Below are 23437 nucleotides of genomic sequence, written 5' to 3' on the forward strand. Positions count from 1 at the left end.
TATATATGATATATGTATATTCATTCACACGTGTACATTATATACATATGCGTACATATGTATACGAATGTGGTGAATTGTTTGTAATAAATAGTAATCGTTGAATTTTTTTTTTTTTTATTTTCTTTTTTTCTTCCATCATTTTTCGTTTCTTGTTCTCTCCCCCCCCCCCCCCCCCCCGCCGCCGTTTCTTCTTAATATTTTTCGTCAATAAATAGGCCATCAAATTAGCAGGTTGTTATTTCGTTGATGGTATGTTTTTTTTTTTTTTTTTTTTTTTTTTAAACATACATGTACCTACCTATGTTTTCTCAGATTATTATCAAGGTCCTGGATCCGTGACACAACGGTTAAATTATACAGATCGGTTTTGCGTTTCAATATTTATACCAAGAGATAAAGTTCTGTAATTCGCGTGAGTCGTTGATTTTTTGGTTTTTTTTTTTTTTTTAAATCTTGTTTGTCTATCCTTTTTTGCCTCTGCACAAAAGTATACGATACAAAGACGATAAAAATCTGTTCAAGTTGAAAAGAGGCCCGATCTGTTTCGTATAATATACCTAATTCGCCGAAGCGACGTGGATTGTTGAAATGACAGGTTTGAGTTTTTTTGTTTTTTTTTCTAATTTATTTTTTTATTATTTCCAAATTGTTTTCTCTTCTTTTTCTTCTATCGTTTCGTTTCTCATACTACGTATCCCTAAACTAGAAACTAATGGAAATACTTCATTCTTTTAATTGATAGTTTATTTATTCAATATTCAATCGATTCACTCAACTATTCGTTTCTCCTCCTAATCGACAAATTTCATCATTACAATAATATAATGATATAGATAGGTAGGTGTGCAGAAAAGTGAAGAATTCGTTTCCGCAATTTTTTATGCACGATGATGATTATACAATTTACGTATATATCAACTCGTCGTTTAACCGTACATTATACAATTATAATAGTATTATTTACGTTATAAGACAGACTAAAAAACAGACAAATAAATAGGCAGTGGTTCTTTTTTTTTTTTTTTTTTCTTCATTTTTCTTTCTGTTTCTATTCTTACCGCTACATCGTCGATATTTCGCAATTAGAATTTGTTTCTCGACTTGTTATTTATTCGTTTATTTTTTTTTTTTTTAATTAATTATTCTTCTAGCCGTTTACTAAGACGTTATTATTATTATTATTATTATTATTATTATTAATAATATTATTATTTATTATTACACTAGACATACTTTATGGCGAATGAATAGGTATGTATACGTATGCGTGAATATTGTCGTTTTCAAATGTACATTGTATAATTAATTATGACGCACCGTACGTTAGGATCGTTTCAAAAATCAGAAAACAATCATATTTCAATAACAACGCAACGATAGAACGAGTAAAATTTTCCCCCTTCTATTTTCTTCGACAATTTTTCATCATCACTTTCGTGGCTAAAAACTAATTCCAGCACGCGTATACTGCAATTTCATTAATACAGACGTAAAGATAACGGATCGGACGAATTGTAAAGAGACCGTAACGTAGGCGCGATCGTGTTAAATATATAATATGTGTAAGTGTGTATTACAATAAATGTGAGTGTTGAAATCTTGGATGAATAATGAAAATGATCATATCACTATAGATTCGTTTTGGCATTATTGTCTCTGCGAAGCGCACTTGCATCTCTCTCATCGACTTGAGAGCCGTTTATCAGATAGAAAAAAAAAAAAAGAAACAAAAAATATAGATCGTATAACAATACTCAAATAATAATCTGATACGCTTTTTATAATTTATTACCGCATGTTTCGACACTGGTTTCTTATTATTGTAAGATCTTTTTTTTTTTTTTCTTCTTTCTTTCCTTGACCGTTACAATTCGTCGTATAATTATTACTATTATCATGATGATCCAGGTATAAAGAGCTTCGTCACAAATATATATATATATATATAAAATAAGTATCATATCGTACAATATAAAGATATTATAAATACGTACCCACACGTTACGCATCGATAATCATCGTGCAACGATATATTTATAGTTAAATCGCACTGGGGATACAGGACGAAAACGTGTATAACACGTTTTGGCGACATTTGCAAAAATACCATGTAGATATATTATATAGAGTAATGGTACCTAACGATACATCACCATCTTATAAAAAACGATCGAATGAGAGAAGGAAGAAAAAAGAAAATAAAGGTAATCGACGAAAGAAACGACATATCGCAGTACGGTGTACCTAATTATCCAATAGTCTCGAATAAAAAAGAGAGAGAGAGAGAGTGAAAAAAAGAACAAGGAGCAGCAGTCTGAAAATATCTCACATCGCCAGTCTCTCCGTACTCTCTGATTCCGTTTTTTCAAAAACGTCCCCCCTCCCGGGTTTCTCCTCGTCTTCCTCGCGCTCCTCGTCCTCCGCATCCTCGTCCTCGAACCCGTTCCCGTCGACGAGGGTCTCGGTCTTTATATAATCCGAGTCCCCGATCTCCTCCGACTTGATCGCGTCATCGACGCCGGCTATTCCGAGGGCTGTGGCGGTGGTGGAGGTCAGGGTGAGCGTCAGGGTCGAGGCGAGGCTGGTAGCGGCAACGGAAACGGCGGAAAGGGAGGCTGCCGCGGGTTTCGGTGGTCGGAGAATTTCGGCCGAGGACTCGGTCGAGGGTGCGAGCCTGAGCCGGGACAACGGCGACGTCATCGCCGGGGAGGATCCCAGAGTCCGGGTAGTCCTCGAGGCGGGCTTCCGCCTACCGGAAATCCCACCGTTTCTCTTCGGGCCCATAGACGGTCCCGCGTTCTTTTTGCGCCTCGGTTTTTTCGGCCCGGTTTGCTCCCCCATCCGCGACTTCCGTTTCTTCGAGGGAGCCTCGAGCGCCTCTCGCCTGCAAGCCTCCTCGACGGCGGCGCCCTCGCAGGATCGTTTCGACTGCGTTTCGACGCCGGGTTCCCGGGCGTCGCAATTGTCGGTCAAGGGCGACTCGCCGGCCCGACAACGTCGTCGACGCTTCTTCCGCTTCTTTCTTTTACGGCACCGGAACTTGTCCCGTCCGTCGCGTTCCTGAGGGACGTTCGACACAGGGCAGATGGATTTTTGCCTGCCGTGATGATGATGCCGCACGCTGTGGCGAGCGCCGAGCAAACGCGTCTGCAAAGCCTCGACTCGGTCCTGCGGTACCGCTGACGTCAGAACCTTGGCGTACATCGAAAGACGACCCAGCGAATCGTGCCCCTTTGTCTGGACCTTTCGCGGCTGCCCGTCCTGCTTCATACCGAGGTAGAGAGTCTTGCGAGCCGTGGACCAACGCACCGAGCTGTACGTGTTGTAGTTGTGATGCTCCAGGGTCTCGTTGAATACACAGTCCTCCGTGTAGTCGCGCTGGAATTTTGAAAAACAAACAGCGAAGGGTCATCATGTCAGTGTGCTAATTGATGGTCGGCCGGAAAGGAAAAGCAAGGTGGATTCGATCGCGAGGGTCTCGTCGGACGGTTATTCCAATTCCGATACGTGCTTCTCGTCTTTGTACCGTGACTCGTGCCTCCGAGTCGATTCGACGACTTTGGACGGGACAGAGTTTCGACCGACTCGAAACGAAGATATCAAACTTTGACGAAACGTCGGAGTTTCGGATGGTCCAAACTTACGAAAGTCCTATGGTGAGAAAATTTTCAAATATGAAACGTCGAAATTCCGAATGATCCGAGATTTTCTGTTTTCGGTGAAATTTCACGATCTGATTCTGATTCTGATTTTCGGTTTTTCCCATTTTTTACACCCACTCGTTGAGTTGTCCACGCCGTGCGAGTATATTTGAATTTTTGGAACTTTGCTCGGTCGTAGCTTGAATTTTCGGAATCTTGTATTTTAAAAGTTTCATTCCCTTTTCAAATACGAAACTTGCCATTAACGGATCTCCGGTTTAAGAAACGTGAATAAAAATCTCGACGTACGTAAACGTTATAACGAGATAATTCTAAAAGGTGCAACAAACCCTGAGCCGGTAGAAGAAGGATACCGGGTTAAACTTTTAGCCAAAGAGATGTGCAGAGAATTATCAAAGAGGCTCACGCGACTTCGTCGAATCGCCGCAGTGGGAGGTATACGGATTAATCTCTGTGAGAGAGGGATGGGAAATAATTGGCAACGGACCCTTGATATCCATCAGCCGAGTCCCGAGTGGTTCGGAAAGTTCTTAAATCACGTACCAAACTGAATACGCGTACATCGAAGGTGTCGATATCGAATGATCGAAGAAACCTGCAGCGATGGGCGATAATTTCCTCCCTTCCGAGAGGGTGCGAAAAGTATGAAAATAAAAAAACGCCTCTGCGTGAGGAATAAACGTCGTTACGGAATCCGGAAGAGCCGGCAGACTTAGGGACCGGACGTACTTTTTCCGCAAGGGCTTGCCGCCCGCTGTCGAGTGAGTCAGTCCGAGAGAATCTTTGATTATATATAGAAACGACGACGCGGGCAGAGAGCTGTGAGGTAAAGAGAGAGAGAGAGAGAGAGAGAGAGAGAGAGAGAGAGAAGAAGGCCGGTGGATGCTGCAGTCGTATAACACCGAGGAACATAATTGCCGGTGCTAAATTAGCTCCGTTCCATTCCGAGTTTCGAAACTCGTTTATTCGAACCCCCCCCCCCCGTCGTTGGTATGGAATTCGGAAGGCGATAATTATTTTTCATCGAGTGTTAAATATCGCCGGACCGTTTGCGAATATCGGGGAAAGAAGGAACGAAAAAGGCGAAGATAGCGAAGGACTTTGGTCTTGACCTATTTATACGCGTCACAACCGAGCCCAGAAACTCTCCCGTTAATCATTACGCTGGAGGCGCCAATAAAACTTGTCCTATTATAACGTTGTTCGAAATTATCAAAGTCCGATCTGAGATCTCGAGATTTATCTCGCGTCGTTTCGGTCCTTTAACGAGCCTCAAACCCGGGCGGGGGAGTCAAAGCGAGACGTTTCACTAACTCATGCTTGCGATGCTTGTTCTTATTCTTTTTCCTCCTTTTATTCCTCCCAACGACAACCAGTCGTGGATAAGTTTTCGTTACTAAATTTTCCCCGCGGTTCGTTAACGATACCAAAAATCACTCGCGGTCTGTAAGTCGAGGAGTTTGAAAACGTGTTTGTTTCATTTCTTGAAAAAAAAATGGTTACTCAAAGTTCGTCCGAATCGATCGCGAGTGTTTCTAGCTCCCGATCGAAAGTTTAAACATTGTATTGCAACAAAGTGAGAATATCAACCTGTTATTTTCGTCGATGTTAAATTACGCCGACAATGACCCTGTGGGAATTCCTCGTCCGTACAGAACGGCGGTAAATCTTCGATCCTATGAAAAAATAACTGCACCATTCGAAACGGAGACCGGGTTACAACAACAAACGTCGGTTATTTTGACAGGTCGAAAATTTACGATCCACGGTAAAGAAAGGCTGACTAGAGAGAGAGGAGACTGGAGTTAAATTTCGGCGAAAAGGTTCCGCGCCTCGAAAGGTCAAGTCAGTCACTCCTCCCTCGTGCGCTCTCACTTTTAAATTTAAAGTGAATAAAATTTCCGCGCCGCGGAAGAACCGGGCGATGGATCCGCGTGGGCCAATCCTTCACCCTTGCGATATATCTCCGAGCCAGCCGGGGGGATTCTCTAATGAACGTCTTCCTGCGTTCGAGCCGCAGCACCGCCTAACTCGTAACTGCCCGGCTGCTGCAGGTCCGCGTAATTCACGTTTTGTACGTATTACGATTACGCTACGACGATCGTCCATTCGATCGGCCAAAGTAGATCCAATCGGCCAAACGATAAGAGATGTCTTACGTGCGTAACGTTTAGCCATTCGAGTCGTGGATTATTGGACTTGGTCTAAGTTTCTAACAAGATAATATTCCACGATTTTTGGGGTCGCTGATTAAGAATCTGAAATCGGATTTCACAAATTCAAGATGGCTGATTCAACATCGCGCAAGATAATATCAAATTTCATCGAATACGGCCAAAGACTTTATACACGGATTTTTGGAGTCGCTGATTCGATTCGCCAACTAGAATTTTTGAAATCCGATTTCAGATTCGTAATCAGCGACCCCAAAACTTATAACTTGTGTAAATTAAGTATGTTGAAAAGTTGTCCAAATATACACAAAATTTATATCAAACGGGTGGTAAGAATGCTTGCCAATAATACTCGGAGGTTTGGAAAAAAAATTAAACGTCGAATGCAGGAACTTGAATCATGAATCAGATATGCTAGGTCGAGGTCATTCTCACTTACAGATCAAGTGACAAACAAACGATTTCTAACTGGTCAAAGTCGTTTCAATCACTTTCAAAATCATTGCAAATCGGTTTAGACTGATTTCAAGGAGTTGAAAACAATTTTAAAATTATTTCAAACCGTTTCGAAATCATTACGAACGAATTCGAAGTGGTGCCAAGCGATTCCAAACGATTACAAGCTGATTTCAGGTCAAAAGCGGTTCGTCATTTCAACGAGTAAATAGCCTCTCTAAGTGACACTTTATGTATAAATAAAGTACCACTTGTACGGATGAAGAATAGTAAAAGAGATCGCAGATTGTTCGATTTTGATCTTTCAAATTCAAACCTGAACTTCAACATCGCGTGGTTAACGAACATATTTTTAGACGACAGAATTTACTAAAAAATAAAAGGTGTGATTTACACAGTTTTTAAGCATTCGAAATATTGCGCAAAAAATTATTAGATCACATCGAGAACAAATTTTCTGCAACAAAGACGTTAGGATGTCGAGATTCCGAAATTCACTTCGGCAAACCTCATTTGACAATTCGATACTTATTGATTAACGTAGAGGATCGTAATTTGCACGGTGCTTTTCAAGTATCTGGAAAAAATGTGCGTTCCTACGCTAATAAGCGACCATAAAACCGTCAGAAAATCTCCGTTAAGAAATTGTTCACAAGAGCGCGAGTCGAGCATGTGGCAAAAAATGAAGCGAACGTGTTTCTTCTCACGTGTAATTTGGGTATTCGACGTCTGAGCGCAGGCAAACAAAGCCGAATATTCCTGCACCGAATTCTGAGAGTTCTTTTCAGCGAGATGTGAGAAATGACTTACCCTTCTTCTCGCTGTTCTCTTCGTTACCAAAGTTTCGTAAAAGACAAGAAATATCGCCGACGGAAAGAATACGACCGGTGAGTTTTTGGATATTCAAATCACATAACCGGCGACTTTTTGAGTGAGAATTCCAAGGAGTTAAAAACCGCGACTTGTATTCGCAAGAACGTTGAATGAATACGGTTGAAATGCGACATTTAATTTTAAAATTTTATCGAAATCACGTCGAAACAGCCCTTGGATTATTAATCGTGAACGCTCGAATGTCGCTGTCATAATATATCCATATACGAGGAGCTGCAGATCGAATAGCGTGAAAATTCAAAGTAGGATTTGGTACTTTAATTTTTATGACTTAGAGGGTCAACGTAGGATTTCTAGATTCAGTTTCCTTGAAAGTAGGTTCGCACGAACCTTGGTAGGGTCAAACGTAAGCGCTGAATTTCAGCTCGGAGAGCCTGCAGTGTTCGCGCATCTATATGCAGCGACCTAGGAATGTCCGTCGGTGCCAATATACCTGACGACTTACACGTTTATAGCTCCGTCCCCAAACCGCGGAATGAAATGCCCGAGTACACTGAAATAGCGACGAAACCGGTCGAACACCCCGAGTTACTTCTTCTTCTTCTTCTTCTTTCGTCATGCGTGAGAGTACAAAAAAAAAATAAAAATCGCGTGGCGAAACCCCGATTTCACCGCATCGACGTCGCGTGATAATTACCGATAAATAACGCAATAACCGAGGTGATCCGATCACGCGATTTACTCTCGTACAAACGATGATGGATCAAACGTGTTGCAATAAACTCGTCGGCGCTTCGTAGGACCGTTGTAAATTTTGACGGTGCAAAAGGGAAGTGCTCGGGCGTAACAAGAGGCGCGATAAAAGAACGGCTCGTAAAACTTTTGGCTCGTATGCGAACAAATTTTAACGGTATAACGTCGAAGCCGAACCTCGTTACCGCGCATTATTATACAGTCCGAAAGATGCCGACGGTCCAGAGACGAGGCGTAACGGAGCAAAAAAAAAAAAAAAAAAAACATAAAAAACAATTGGGAGAAAAAGGGAGGACGCAAAAATTTCAGAATTATCCCGGACGCAGATCGCTCGCCGGTGTGCTTTGACGATCTATTTCCGTCCGCCACCTCAAGTTTGTCAGCTAGTTCGTCTTCGAATAAGCGACGACTTCGAATTACTCCGAGGTACTCGGAGTTGAGAATTTTCCAAACGTTGTTTTTTTTTTTTTTTTTGTTTTTTTTTTTTCTCATCCAAGTCCCGGGAAGGAGAGTAAAAGATGAAAAAATAAAGAAAACGAAAATAAGAGATAAAAAGAAACTAGACGATTATACGAGCTTTTGGATTTGCCGCTTTTTTCTTCTCTTTCCATCATCTTCACAACACGGACTTGCACGACGGGCAACGATAAAAATCCGATTCAACGGGACAATATATCGAGTTTTTTTTTATCTTTTTTTTTCCGTTTTTTTTTCCCCTTCGCGCGTTTTCTGGGATATTATTTCATCCCGAAATGAAGACGCTGCACTAAGCTTCATCGGTTATATCCTCAGTGGTTCTTGGCCGGTTTGTCACACCGTCGCGGGAGATTTGAATTCCTTGCATTTTCACCCAAGACGATAGACGATCGGGTGTTCTTAATTTCCAATGCTTCGCAAATACGCAGCGGGAAAAATTTAACCGAATCTCCGCAGCCGTGAATTGATTGCGAGGATCCTCTTCCGACTACGGAACATGGACTTGAAGGGTACCAAAAAAAAAACGTTTGAGAACCCAAGAAAAATGGTTGGGGTCTCCGGTCGTCAGGATCTGTGGCCCGTCCTTGCAGCAGTGAGGATTATTTAGGGGCATTCCGATTCCGCCCACCGTAGTTAGGGAGCTAGTATACGGCCAAAGGCCAAGCGCAACGATCCATGCATCATAATATTTGTGTCGGTGTCATCGGTTTAAGTTACCTCTCGCTCGCTCTCGGTTTTTCCACGTAGGTACCCACGAGGAGGTGCTTCACATGCCAATGAACAACCGTCCCCGAGTTTGTTCGTCGCTTCGCGACTCACCGTGAGCCGGACTCTCTACCCGAGTCGAACTTTAGCGCCTACCGCGGTTCGTTTCAAGCAACCAGGTTTAACCCAACCTCCGGAGGTTAAAGGAGGTCCCAAACATACTCTACTTTGATCCTAAGCTTGGTGAATCGGTAAATTTCGGACATTTTTATCGTCAAAGTCGGGCCTTGTATTGCATTAAAACAGAACCGACTTTACTACCTTGAAGTCCTACGTAGGAGCTCCTTTACAGTAGGCGCTAAATTTCGACTCGGGTAACCGGGTGGTTGAAGTTTGAGTTGGGATGAATTGCACACCCGAAATAAAGGAAGACGTCAAGAGGATCCTTCCGAGCCCAAAGGAGCCTCAGAGAGCGAGAGAGAGAGAGAGAGGGTCTCGGCTCTATTTATGAGAGGTTAGGCGGACCGATAGCTGGACAGCCAATTAAAGCGGGAAACCAACCCGTGAACAACCGTGACTTTGTCCCGTAGATGAGAATCGTCTACATATACGATTAGCCGGGACTTTTACCAGGAGGATATCTTGTCGCCAAAAGGAAAAGAGGATTATTCAATCTGTCCTTTCTTTCCTCCTCCTCCTCCTCCTCCTCCTCCTCCTCCTCCTCCTCCTCCTCCTCCTCCTCCTCCTCCTCCTCCTCCTCCCCCTCCCCCTCCCCCTCCCCCCCCTCCCCCTCCCCCTCCCCCTCCCCCTCCCCCTCCTCCTCCTCCTCCTCCTCCTCCTCCTCCTCCTCCTCCTCCTCCTCCTCCTCCTCCTCCTCCTCCTCCTCCTCCTCCTCCTCCTCCTCCTCCTCCTCCTCCTCCTCTTCTTCTTCTCCTCCATTTCGTTGCACCGAAGCGTGGCTGATTAATATTAATCGCCGATTTGTGAGAAGAGAAATCGAGCCTCGCCGTTTTTCGGATTATAATCAGCTCGTCTCCGTTCCACGTCCTTCTCGGCACTGCGCACGAGGGTCAATTAAGGAAGTTCGGTGCGTTTAATCTGCTCTGGTATCTCGACCTTTTAAAGATATGCAATTTTTCACCGTTTCGTTGATATACCGCACAGCCACGATTCCGGTGCCGGAATTCCCTATGCGGGACCGTTTGCTCGACAAACCGCCGCCTTTGAAGACGCGAGCCCGAGAAACTGCAGCTACTATAACTTTGGCGTACAAATTAAGTATTTAAGATAATCATCCGTTAATGTCGCGTTTCTTTTTCCTAGACGAACGAAAGGAACAAAATAGCGAGACAAAGACGGAGAACAGAAGACGAAGAAGAAAAAGAAGAAGAAGAAGAAGAAGAAGCGGATGATCTTATCTGTCACCCGGATTCTGATCCTCGATCTCGATGGACAGCAACCGTAAATACACATAACACGAGACGAAGAGAGCCGCGTGTTTCTTTTTGCATAGCGAACGGAATACGAAAAAGACGAGGTACGATAAAAGTGACGGTACGGTGAATAAATATTTATATGTCAAGTCCGACAGTCCTGGTAGTAGAGAATTTCAAACTCTTGATATTCGGCGTCGACGAAAGGATTAATTATTATCGAAAGATCGTTGCAGTTCCGCGACGAGGATGAAATCTAGGATTCGTTGTGTTGCGTAAAAGTGCGGGAGTTTGGACGGCCAGACAAGATGGTGTGTAATAAAGTGTTGGGCTTACCGATCCATAGAGAATGCCGCAGGAGTCCATGCAGAGAAACAAGCACGTGGCGACTCCCTGAATTCTGAGGAGTCCCTTGGCGACCGACGCCCTCTGAAGTATGGCTGTAACCAAGTAAAGACAAACGACAATTAACATCGAGATGACGGAACAGTTGGTGCTGGATGTTTCCGAGGAGTAGAGAGAAGCTGCTTTTAAATAACCCTGCGGTGGGCTCGATTCCGCGGCTTGTTACACGCGCTCCGTGATCTCCGGAAGAGAGAGAGAGAGGAGAGAGAGAGAAACGGAGAGCCGTTCGTCGATGCACCTTCCTTATCTGTGATTAGATCTCAAAAATTAACTCCACCGACAATTTTTTTAAATCTCAAGGCTGAATAACATTAGCATCTCCTTACCCGGTCCTCGGTATATGCGCCACTAACCGCTATTAGAGACGCTCCGAGCTCTACGGTTATTCGTCGCGGCACTTCTTCTTCTTCTTCTTCGACTTCGACTTCGCCTTCGTCTTGGCCTTCTTCTTATTCTATCTCGAGGGAAAATATATCCACCAAGGGGAATAAAACTACGACGTGGGCACACCCAAGACGAGTAGAATGAGAATAAGAAGAAGAAGAATACGAAGAGAGGAGAAGTAGGATGAGGAGGGGAATAAAAGTGTAAGACGAAAACGATGTTAAAATACATTGTAGTTCACATCCCCACTGTGACAATTTGTTCCCCGGGCCACGGATCGTTGTTTCTCCTCCTCTTCCTACACTCGCGACTTGCATCTTTCAACGTGTCTAAAAATCTCTCATGGACGCGTGACGACTGCGGAGAAAATTTGACAAACGACGTTGTTGTATAATCATCTTCTCCGGGCGAAGTTTGGAAGGCGGTGAAATACGCGGCGTGAATTTTACGTATAAGGCGTAGCCGCCCGATTTTCGATCCCCGATGACGGATGTGTCGTTTCATTTTTGCTCCGTTTCGTCGTTCCTTCTCCTACCGAGTAAACGAGTGCGGACCACCTCCGAGCGCCTCTCGAGCCTGATGAGAGTCCGGTCCGAAGAAATGCGGGAAATCAAATGATCGATGAACCACGGTGACGAAATTTTGTGAATGGGACGTCGACGCCGGCGCGTCGTCGGCAGCGGTTCAACGTTTGAAGTCGTAGCCGCGTAACGCCGAAGCCGGCGTGTATACGTGTACCTATAATAGAAACTCCTTCCGACAGAAGTTGCGCCACCTTTGCTCTTCTCCACCTCTGAGCTCCTTTAGTCCACTTAATTTAAAAACAAAGCAGGATCTATCCATCCGCCGTCGGTATGTAACGAACAAACTAGCTCTGGACCACAACGAGACTCTAGAGTAACGATCTCTAAAGCGCGTTTAGGGTTAACAGAGCTAACGAACCGCCGCAGCCTCGACCCGGCGCACTAATTGAGTCGAGATAAATTTCAAACACCCCGTACGTCACGCAGTTACACCGCACATGCGCCTGTCGTGGGTGAGGAGTGAATGTGGTCGAGAGGCGAGTAAATCCAAGGAGAAGAAAATCCGCGAAGCTGAGACGTTTAATTTTGCTTTGAAAAATGGCCGAAATTTGAGGAATAGCGTGAAAATGGGTTCAATCGTCTCAAACCGAGAGCGTCAAAGTACGATTCGGTACTTAAATTATTACGACTTGGAGTTTCCTTGAAAGTAAATTTCCACGAACCTTGGTACTCTGAAATGTAGGCGTCAAATTTCGACTCGGGTATCCGCAGGCAACATCGGCATCGACCTTAAATTCGGATCCCAGCAAATCGCGATATAGGATCACGCGTTTCCACCGCAGCAATTTTCGCAAATAATACACAAGCGGGAATTATAGGTTTGGCATCGTAATTGATTGCTGTCGTCGATCGAGGAGAGAAAGAGAGGTTAGATTTCACGGTGAGATTAGAAGAAGGTTGAATTTCGCGCTGAACGTTCCACGCCGCAATTACCCGCACTTTACCGTATATTCATCACTCCTGCATATCTCGTTGCAGCTGATCGATCGTGATCCGATTATAAACGTTAACCGGGGCAGGGAAAATCTTTCGATAATCGCGATAATCCAGAAAGCGATTAAACGAGGAAGTTGCAAAAGGAAGTCTCGAGAGGAGGGAAAGTAAGAGACGATAATGATCAAAGGCCAAGCTTATTACCAGCGATAACTATGAATTCCCTTAACCGCGGTACGTGATAGTAAATAACCAGTAACACGATACAATGCGATAAGCTTTGATACTTTTCCTTCCGTCGCGAGACCGTAAAACCTTGTTGAACACTCAAAGAACGCATAACGCTGTAATAAAGCCGGAATTTTATACCGGATTTCGACATTCATTGGCCATAAAAGTAATCGTCACATCCCGTCTCGGCGTATCTTTTGCACGAGAGAAAAATAATTCAACGCTTATTATACTAACGTGGAATAAATTTTTGATTAAATAAGAGAAGGACAAGGAGAAATAATGAATAAAAATTACTAAACGAATCGATAATAAAATGTAAATTCAAGAGGCGAAGATAATAATGACGGCTAATTAGTGATTAACCACATACGTGGGGCAACCTCTTTGGCGAAAATTTATGAGATGAGGTAACGATCGAGGTAACTAGAAGAGAATATCGTATATTAAACTGGTTCTCGATTCGACGAATGTTACAATATGCGTGAGGAGAAAGAATGAAAAAAGAAGGAACAAAACATACGTGTGTAATTAATCAAGTCCGCGGATGCTTCCGTTCTCCGAATGATCATTTCTCTCGCATTGCTACGGCTACGGTAGCCTTCTCACTTCTATCCTTTTTCTTTCTTTCTCAATCTCAGACTGGACAAATCGGTCGCAGAAGTATTGTAAATAAATGGCAAGTTCGACACTCAGACCGGTTAGAACGATATTTGTGAACGCAGCGGGACTTGATCCGGCTAAAAAAAGTTCGAGCATCCTTGTTACGCGTATGCATGTATGTGGTACCTACCGGCTTACAATTAGACGATTTGTTCGAGGAGCGCAGCAAGAGTCGGTGTTATATATATATATATACATATATATATATATACGCTGGGAGAGAGATGAGATCGTTGGATAAAATCGTCTCGTTGTTAGACGAGAAGGAATATAAACAAATTGTTAATCAGAATCACGTTGCTCAAGATCAGATATTAAAACAGTTTCGTATATAGAAATGAAACAGCTTCGCGGCGTGGCTGCGGTGACTCTAAAATTCAATCAAGACTGAATAACAATGCCTCAAAACTTATTGTACACGGATCTGAATAATAAAGGAGCACGGGCTGTAGATACCTAATAGTCCTTTGACAGGAGAATACGAGATGAGAACAAAAATCATCATACGGATGTAAATTACAATTACAAACATACCCTACTTTGATCCTAAACTTGGTAAATCGGTAAATTTCGGCAATTTTTATCTGATATTTCACTGAAATGGAACCTACTTTTCTACCATTATACGGAATAAAAAGAGGCGATTTTTGTTCCGAAGCATTAAACGTTAAATACAGAAATCCCGAACGAATATTCTTACGGTAGATAAATTGTACATATTTCCATACATGTACAATAAGTCACGGAAAGATGCGGTTTCTATTTCAAAGTCATCATATGCACAGTTGTGGTGAATATAATAATATAACGTTGAACTCAACGGATGCAGATAAACCGATTGTCAAGGTCAAAAAGAAAAGTTGATTCTGCAATTGTGCAATCTTATAAACCTACTTACGTCATACGGACGGATTTTCCGTCCACAGCTTAGATTAGAACATCCTCACAGAGATTTTTACCTCTTTCCCTTTTATGTAAAACTTTCCCGTAACTCATTACGTCCCTGTAATATATTAGGAGTATTACGTAACGTAATATTATCGCAACAAGTATGCGGTTTTTTTTTCCCGCAGCGTGTCGGGTAGAGAAGAAGAAAAAAGAAAAAAAGAAAAAAAGAAAAAAAATTTACATCGTACGAAACCTAAAAAATTGTGAAACGAACAAGTGCGAGGTATTCAAAGAGGATAGAATGACTAACGTAACGAAAAATTCGATATCAGCGAATGAGAAATAAAAAAGTTGGCACGCATATGACAGTACAGAAGACGCGGGAAACCTGAAACCTTCTCTTTTCCGCGTCGAGGCAAAGGTAAAAAGTTTGTTTAAACGCTTTGCTGCGTGAGTATGTAACGCGTACAATTTTGTCGAGCAAGCAAATATACGGGCATACATATAGTGTGTCCGTATACCTGTGCACACACCCGTTACACAGACGATGTCAAAGAGATACGGCGATGATACACGCCGCGTGATCCATCCGGGAGCTGGCGAAAGAGAGTCTACGTGCAGAGAGTCACGCCTCGTCTCTGTCAAAACTCACGACTTTGCGACCGTAGGTAGGTTGAACATCCATACGCGAATACGGCAGAAATATGGCACACAATAAGTGTAAATCGCGATGCGAGTCTCGTCGTGTGGTTTTCAGTCGAAAATAAGGCTATTATTCGCTCTACGATACCGAAATAGTTCGCAGACATATCTGTGAGACGGTTAAATCACGCGCCGCTCGAGTTTACAACTGCATAAAAAACATACCAAGCGTAGGTACGTACGGTGTTTGTATAATTAAAATTTCCATGTCAAATCGTGTAGAAATTTAACGCCTACTTTAAAGGAGCTCAAAGATAGAAAAGTGGATTCGATTTTAACGCAATATCGGACCCAACGCAGGATTTCTAGGTTCAGTTTCCTTCAAAGTAGGTTTCCACGTACCTTGGTTTGGTGAAATTTAGGCGCTAAGCTTTGACTCGGAAAGAGGCGACTTCGACGATGACGAAAAATCCGGAGAAGACGATCAAGGCCGACGTTCCAAAGTTTGAACTTTGCGTCTTTGCGTCTTTGCGTCAACCGCATGGCTATGCGGCATTAATCAATAATCACGTTTAATGCGAGACCCTCGTCAGGCATCTTCGCTGATTGCAGTGACTCGCTGCGTCCCCTCTGAAAGTGGTCGTAACCTTGTTCCTTTTTCCCCTCTCGCTCCGACTCTCTCAGTCTTAGTCCTCGGATAAGTCGACGTTCCCAAGGATGTTTCGCAGAGGTTCGGTCGGCTCGTCGACAAAGAAACGAAGCAATCTGAGTCTCAACTCGACCGGAAACGGAAGAGGTATATTTCGACTTGCGCAAGTTCTCTGATTCGTCAAAGAATTATATCAATATTATCGGGAGCCGCGGCGCAAAAACGACCACGATTCGCGTCCAGACTTGGCTTCAAAGTCACGCGCGATCCACGCGGTTCCTCAAACCGATGACAGATTTGCGCTGAACCGTTACCTACTTGCAGCCTATTTATAAAGTCGGGATCATTTGAACCTGACGATGAGACCAGCGATAGAGAGAGAGAGAGAGAGAGAGAAAGAGAGAAAGAGAGAAAGAGTGAAGGAAAAAGAGAGTTCAACCGATCATGAGTTGCTAAAATAGGCCGGTATGCTGCGGATGGGATTGAATTTTTCGTCGTGATTATCGTCTTCCACTTCTCCCTTCTTCTTCTTCTTCTTCCATGATCGTCGGTCAAACGAACTTTGCAGCGATGATAAAGCTTCACGTGTTGTACTCGGCTTTCTCTGACTCTCTTCACTGTTGTTATTATTAGACGAAAATGAGGATATATAGATAGAGGATGGGGACTGCGGAGGAACCAGCAGGCCAGTAACCCGGGGTGGTTATGTCACTGCAAAGCACCAGTTTAGCGTCATTCTCTTGCTCGAAAATAGAATCGGCTCTCCCCGTTGTCGTTCAGACTCTATTCCCCCTCATCTCCGTCCATCCCGAGCTTCGACTCTTCCTTCTTTATTTCTTTCTTTATTTCTTTCTTTCTTTCTTTCTTTCTTTTCCCATCCCCGCGACGAAAGACCCGCCGAGCTTTCGGAGCAACAAAACCGCCGCAGAAATCGTAGAGTGATTCCTACCTAAATGATTTCGAAAATTATTACAGGTAAAAGTAAACCGTCGAAACGACTCGTGAGAAATGGATCGCCTTAAATTTCAAATCATAGAGCCAAGGAATTCTCGACCCGAGATTATTACCTTCTCTTTTCTCTGTTCGGACACAAGATCGACAGATCGGATTTCGCGTTTCTTTTATAGCATCGTGTCGTTTCCGTGCCTCCTTGGAATAATCGAGCAAGTGGATTTGAACAAAATTTATTAAACCATTGGTACACCTGCGGTATCCAAGAGGTCAACGAACGGGCCAAACTAGATAAAGAAAGAGAATTTTACGGGTTGAGAATCGAGAATGTAATTTCGTAACCGCGTTGAATCCTTCACTCTGAATTATCGCCATCCGAGTTGGTGACCCACTTTTTTGATTTATCGCCCATGGCCTAAAATACACACCCCTGACAAAATACTGACATGGGTGTTCGGATTCGAAGGTATAACGCGCGGCGTAACGGAAGAGAATGGAATGAAACAGAGTGAAACCAAACTCCCAAGTAGAGAGGACCGCACACGAATCGACGTTTATTATCTTCCCCGACGAAGTATCGAAGATGAAATCGCCCCTGGCTAATCGTTACGGAAACCGGAAAGAGATTCCGGCCAGCCGTGATGACTGTGAAATTGATTTTGAAACGATGGATGGAAACGAAATTCAGACGAATCTAACCCTCTGTGAAAGTTTATTCACCGAAGGAGAAAAAAGGGGATAATGGAGGCGGATCAGCCGCTGGCTAAAATTGAGACGTGAAAAAAGAAATATCTTGGGTGATCGAATGTATTTTTTTTTAAATAATATATTCTTATTTTATATATTTAAATTTTAACCTCGTCTTGTTACGAATTCTCCGCCAAGGCAGCATAATTCCGATCAACTGGACGTAGTGAAGCTGGAATGGAAGAGAGATAACTGTCCAGCTCGTAAGTGTGTGAGAAAAAAAAGAGAGAAAAGAAACCTACGCACACACGCGCAAGATGCATAAACACGTTATTTATAATACGATAAATAAACGAAGTTGCGTATACAATGTGCATATAAAGTATGAAAACTCGACGAGTTATTATTTCGTCTGAAAATTGTCGGGTCAGATTTTTTACGAGATCGAGTAAAATCCCGATTTCATGCTTCACGATCGGACTTCCGTGTGGCGTCGGAAATTTCTTTTAACGCGTTAAGGCATCGCTTGTAATATTTTCGAGGCGTGAAACAGCGTTGAGAGCTATACAAACGTAGGGGATAAAATTGGCCAGTTAACTCGTGCGGCGGTGAATAAAGAAGAATCCAATCGTTCGGAGGGGAGATTTTTTGAAAGAGGATACAGGGTCGGTTTCCTTTCAAGCCAGCCATCTGATAGAGAACAGGAGGAAAGGGGGGGAAGGGGGGGGGGGGGGAGAGGCATTTTGTGGAGAATAAAGAGCGAAAAAAAGGCACTCACTCGACGCGCGCAAAAAAAAGAGGAATTTATGGAGAGTTAACCGAAGAGGGATAAAGAATCTAAGGGGATGCCAATCGGACGCAACAAACAAGCCGCAAGCAGTTTCTCTATGGTGCTAAATGGAAATCGGAGACTGTGTTCCAGGTGCTCGAACCAGATGCCGATGATGAAACACGCGATTCCTCCGCGGGCACAATGCGTGCGGTAAGAGGGACTAAGTGAATATTAGGTACTGGATATTTTACGGCCCAAGGGACTGAATGACGATTATTGGCTCTTCTTTCACTGAAACCGGGAAAAATACTCGAAAAATTCCATCGCGTCAGGTTTTTTTCGGAAAACTCGTGTATGTAGTTTTATTCAGAGTGAAACTCACGTTTAACTCGAAATCCGACATTGTTTGTTTAATTTTACGTGAAACATTGTTTAGTTCATTTTAACAAGATGGTAGTTTTTTCATTGTCGTTACGCTTTTTTGTTTATGCAAACACAAAATTGACCAAAAACATCCCACGCAGCTTAAAAAAAGAACTATTTTCTTAGAGTCCCGTGTAATTCACGTACGAATCGAGCGGATGTCTGTGAAGAAATGGTCGAGCTGAGCCGAACGTGACGATAAAATAAGTACGGCGATGCTTATCCGAGTTGCTGTGAGCATTACAAGTCGTCTACGTACCGGCATGCTGAATGAGAAGAAGAGGCGGCAGCTGTAAACCGACTTACACGTTTCATCCGAACGACACGTTAATTTGCAACCGTGATGCATTAACGATGAGAGAGAGAAGTTCTAAGCTGATTGGCCACAAGCCGTATGGAAAACAGACTTCAACTGCTTGTCGCAGCGCGTTAACTTCGTCGTTAACAAGCGTGAAGAAGATGACGATCCAGATTTTATGAGAAATATGACTGTGAATATTGAAATTTTATACGTGTAACAATCTTCTCATCACCCCGACCAGTTTTCTTTACCTTTTGCTGGTTACCGCGCGTTTCCTTGTTGCCTTGTCTCTTTTCTGTACAGTTTTTTCATCACTCCAACAGAGACAAATTGAAATACCAATTTAGAGAGCGATGGCGCAACGAAGGCGTTGCGGGGGAGTGAAACGGCAAAAACCGAAGAGAGAAAATTTTATATATATGTATGTATTTATCGGGGGGGGGGGGGCCAGGAGAGAGAAAAGTATTTTCTGTAATCCAGATAGCGAGGCGAGTCCATTAATATTGGGCTTTATCGTACACGAGTGACTGAATCCGTGATAAGAAGAAGAAGAAGAAGAAGAAAAAGAAGAAGAAGAAGAAGAAGAAGAAAAAGAAGAAGAGGAAGAAGAGGAAGGGGGGTTGGGGTGGAGCCGAAATGCCTGTAAACTCGTTCCCGAGTGCAACATTCGTATATTGCGAGAGAAGTGACCCGCGATCGTGGCACCGTTGAAATAAGAGTAATCAAGTCACTGGTTCGAGATAAAGGTCCTTTTTCTTCTTCTCCTTCTTCTTCTTCTTGGTTAGCGAGAGGCCGACGTGTGGCCGGAAATCATCCGAGTTATTAAATATGCTCCACTTGGAATGAATAATCAATTGTTACCGAGGGTTTACGATAATTGAGATAAACGAACGACGTCGTCGTTCCCCTAATTTCTCCGCAATCACGACACTCAATGTAACCGGACAACAACAAATTTCCACAACGCGGTTGCATTATGCATGCTGCCGCTGCTCCGTAATACTTAAGAACGCGTGGGATGTACAGTCCGATGAAAAATCTCTCGATATATAACCGGGAGAAAATAAAGATTCGACGAGTTTAACCGAAGCTGGATAATAATCGACGTGATATCTTTGATCAGAAAAAAACGAAACGTTAACTCTAAATGTCGACTCTAAACGCCTTGTCGAGAACGACAAGGAAAAAAAAATGTGTCAGAGAAATCGCGTGACTTTTAACCGTAATCTAATTCGAACGATATGTAAAAAATTTGCCTACCGTTAATCAGAATCGATCAAGAGAAATATATTTTTAACAACATTGTCTACAATTGCGGTTACATCTGTTACAGTCGGATGTTTTTTAAATTATACTTCTGTAATTGCCGGTGACTATTTTTCTTGGTAATTGATTAGTGTGAAAAATTATTTTTTAATTCATTTTTTTTTTTTTTTTTTTTTTCGTACGCTTTTTTTATGCGACTGTACTTCCCACACATCCTTAATCGCGTTTACTTATGTATAAGGAAGAAGGATGAAAGTGAAAACGGCATCGCAACTGCCGCCGCCGCCGCCGACGTTGCATCGCGAGCGGCGAGGTCTTACTTTCGAGGCCAAGGTCGAACCAGAAGAAGAAGCGGAGAAGGAGGAGGAGAAGGAGGAGGAGGAAGTGCGGACTCCTCTTTATACTCTGACGATCAGAAACGCCCACGCACTTTCTCCGCAGTACGGCAGCTACCTGAAGAGGAAAAGAATCGCGTTCTCATCCACGTCTAGACCGATCATAGTCCCGACTTTTCACACCTCCGAATGTATCACGAGTCAAGTAACTCAGTAAGTAAGTAAGTAAGTAAGTAACCAAAGTTCCCCGAAAATCGATAGTCGTGGGACTGGGTGAAAAGGGGTAAAAAAAAATAAAAAAAAAATCCGTCCGATTAAAATTCAGGCCATAAAAATGCAGAGATCTGGTTGATCCTTGCACCACGCGGCATTTCCTTCGGTGTCCTTCGGCATCGCGTGTAATCTTCGGCCATAAACTAGTAACTAGTTAACGCACCCGAGGTCCCTAAGGGTTATCGCAATGTTTCCATAACGCCCTTAAGGCATGCGAGGAGTGTAACGTTACCCGAAAATGGTAGTTCGTTCGTACGTTGTCGAAGTATCGGAAAGAATTTATCGTGGAGATCGGAATTTATGAACACTTTCGGGCTTGTTTAATAACTTACATACGCGTCGCGTCCGTAGACTTATCGAGAATGAGACGCCGGCATGTGCGAGATTGACGCCACGGGGGAGAAAGGAGAAGATAAAAAGGAGTGAAATAAGAAGGGCAAAAAACGAGGGCAGAAGGGATGCCCCCCACCCCCGGGTATAATTTTCCAAAGTTTATAGACGCGTAGAATACTCGATTTTATTACCATCGGTTCGACTCCTCGAGGCAATTAATAATATACAACATCTGCAGCAGCGGCACGGAGAGAAAAAGTCCCGATTACGAGAAGGAACAGTGCCCGTGTTTTTTATTCGTTTATTTCTTTTCACACCTGTTTCCTCTTCAATTTCATCCGCTTTTCATTACTCCTGGCGCGTGCCTCTCTTCGATACATACGTCACACCTACGCAAAGACAAATCGCGAATTCATTCGACGGATATATTCTTCTTTCTCATCTTTATCTCCCGGATGGTTGACAAGATGGAACGAACACGTGGCGACGCCGGTTAAAAGTAGCCTTAAATACAAGCCAGTTAATAGAATTGGGTCAGAAGCGGGAATCCGGCCCGTTGAACGCGTGGTAAGATAAAATCGTCGGTCTGCCGAATTTCCAGCGACCCACGGGATGATGAGAGAAAAACTGTCCCGTCGACAACGCTGAGAGCACGGCTTGGAGAGAATTGCAGACTGTTAATGGAAAGTGTCCTCGTGACGTCAGAGCCTTGTTGTCGGCGCCATTTTATCACCACGTAACTCAAGTTTTTCATTCTAACGGAGGCGAATCGTAATTCTTGGACTTCCAAATTACTCGTGAGACATAAATTAATGAAACGTAATTAACAATGTATATACCTGTTCTACTATCCATGCACACGTGAAAAAATACGGTCAACGGTCATCTGTCAGGCTAATCGAATTGGTTTGATTTTTTTGCAACGTGTCAATCCAAAACCGACGTTCTCTCTCGACGATGAATCATAAAATCAGTGTGAATTTTTCAAAGACTTTAAGAAACGACGTTTTCGTAACTGGTCTCGCGATTTTGTATAAACTTCACCAGCGGCTGAATAAAATCTTTAAAAAAAAAATCCCGAGACTCTTTTGGGTTGATAAAAACGTGATACTAAAATGTGTTCAGAATCGAAGAGGGTGAAGTAAATCGACTGTTAATTTGACGCGGAATGCCCCATACATACATATATATATATATATACACAGATGTACGTATAGAATTTCCTTACACCTCCAGCGACACCGCGGACGGAGTATCGAGTAGAAAATTTTTTGGTCAGACGTAAGAAAAAAAGAAATGTCAGAACGACATTGTAACGGTCAAAGAATCTTCTTCGTCCGGTGCCGCGTAACGCGGATTTTGTGCTCGGACACCGGATTCCCTCGGGCTACAGGGTGTCCCGAAATATTGCCCGACTAAATATAACCATCATGTGAGAAGCCGGCCTCCGGCTACCGTGAGACAAATGGAGGCCGTCGCTGTCTGGTTCCCACCTCGGAGAACGTCTCATTCAAAATCGTCTCGTCTCGTGGTCCGATCGTCGCTGCACGCCGCAGATCGCAGGTCAGTCATCCAGGTGTTCGGTCGCGGTCCTTGTTACGTGGTAAAAAGATCGAATGGCACGGATTTCTGATTTTGGCCTCTGCTTCTCGTCCTTCGATTTTCATCACGATCGATATTCGATTGGTGTTACGATTATCTCAGGCATCGTTAAGCCGGTCATTAATTAGACAACCTACGGAGTTCCCAGAAAGTTACGCCCTGTAGATGAAGGAGGTTTTGTTTTATTCTCGTCGTTCCACCCTGTAAGTTACGTTCACCGTATCACGCCGTATCGCTGCACGTTATACGCTACTTAATATCATGGGACCGGGTAATTCTATACGGTCCGTGTGATACCTCATGGGTTGGTAAAATAGTCTATTTGTTTTCACGTTGTTTCATAACTTGGGTAAAACAAGGTTCCCGTTGCAGTCGACGGAGCGCAATTATGCGATTAGCCAACTTGTACCGCGGCAAGATTTAAGGAGCATTAAGATTGTCACCGTGAAATATAAACCAGGATGCGAGTATTTCACGTAAGAGTAAACGAGAAATGGTGTTTCTGAGCAAAATTTTAAAGGAAAAATAAAGTGACCGACAATGATTTGACGATAGTGTAGAAAAAAAATCGTGTGTGGTTTGTTACATTTTCACACCGTTGCAGGCGTGTTAAAAGAC

General features: G+C 43.3%; 1 protein-coding gene across 2 annotated transcripts in view; it reads right to left on the reverse strand.

The window, feature by feature from the left end:
* Nucleotides 1–235: 235 nt before the first annotated feature.
* The window catches only part of LOC124222669 (uncharacterized), a 69849-nt gene continuing 46647 nt past the window's right edge, over nt 236–23437 (reverse strand). For both annotated transcript variants that reach the window (XM_046633880.2, XM_069137864.1), the window contains 2 exons: nt 10834–10937; nt 236–3381 (listed from right to left, as the gene is read on the reverse strand). In XM_046633880.2, coding sequence (XP_046489836.1) covers nt 2329–3381; nt 10834–10937 — 1157 coding nt within the window. In that variant the 3' untranslated portion in view covers nt 236–2328. The remainder of the gene's footprint in view (nt 3382–10833; nt 10938–23437) is intronic.

This window comes from Neodiprion pinetum, chromosome 7, assembly GCF_021155775.2.
Source record: "Neodiprion pinetum isolate iyNeoPine1 chromosome 7, iyNeoPine1.2, whole genome shotgun sequence".
NCBI classification, from domain to species: Eukaryota; Metazoa; Arthropoda; class Insecta; order Hymenoptera; family Diprionidae; genus Neodiprion; species Neodiprion pinetum.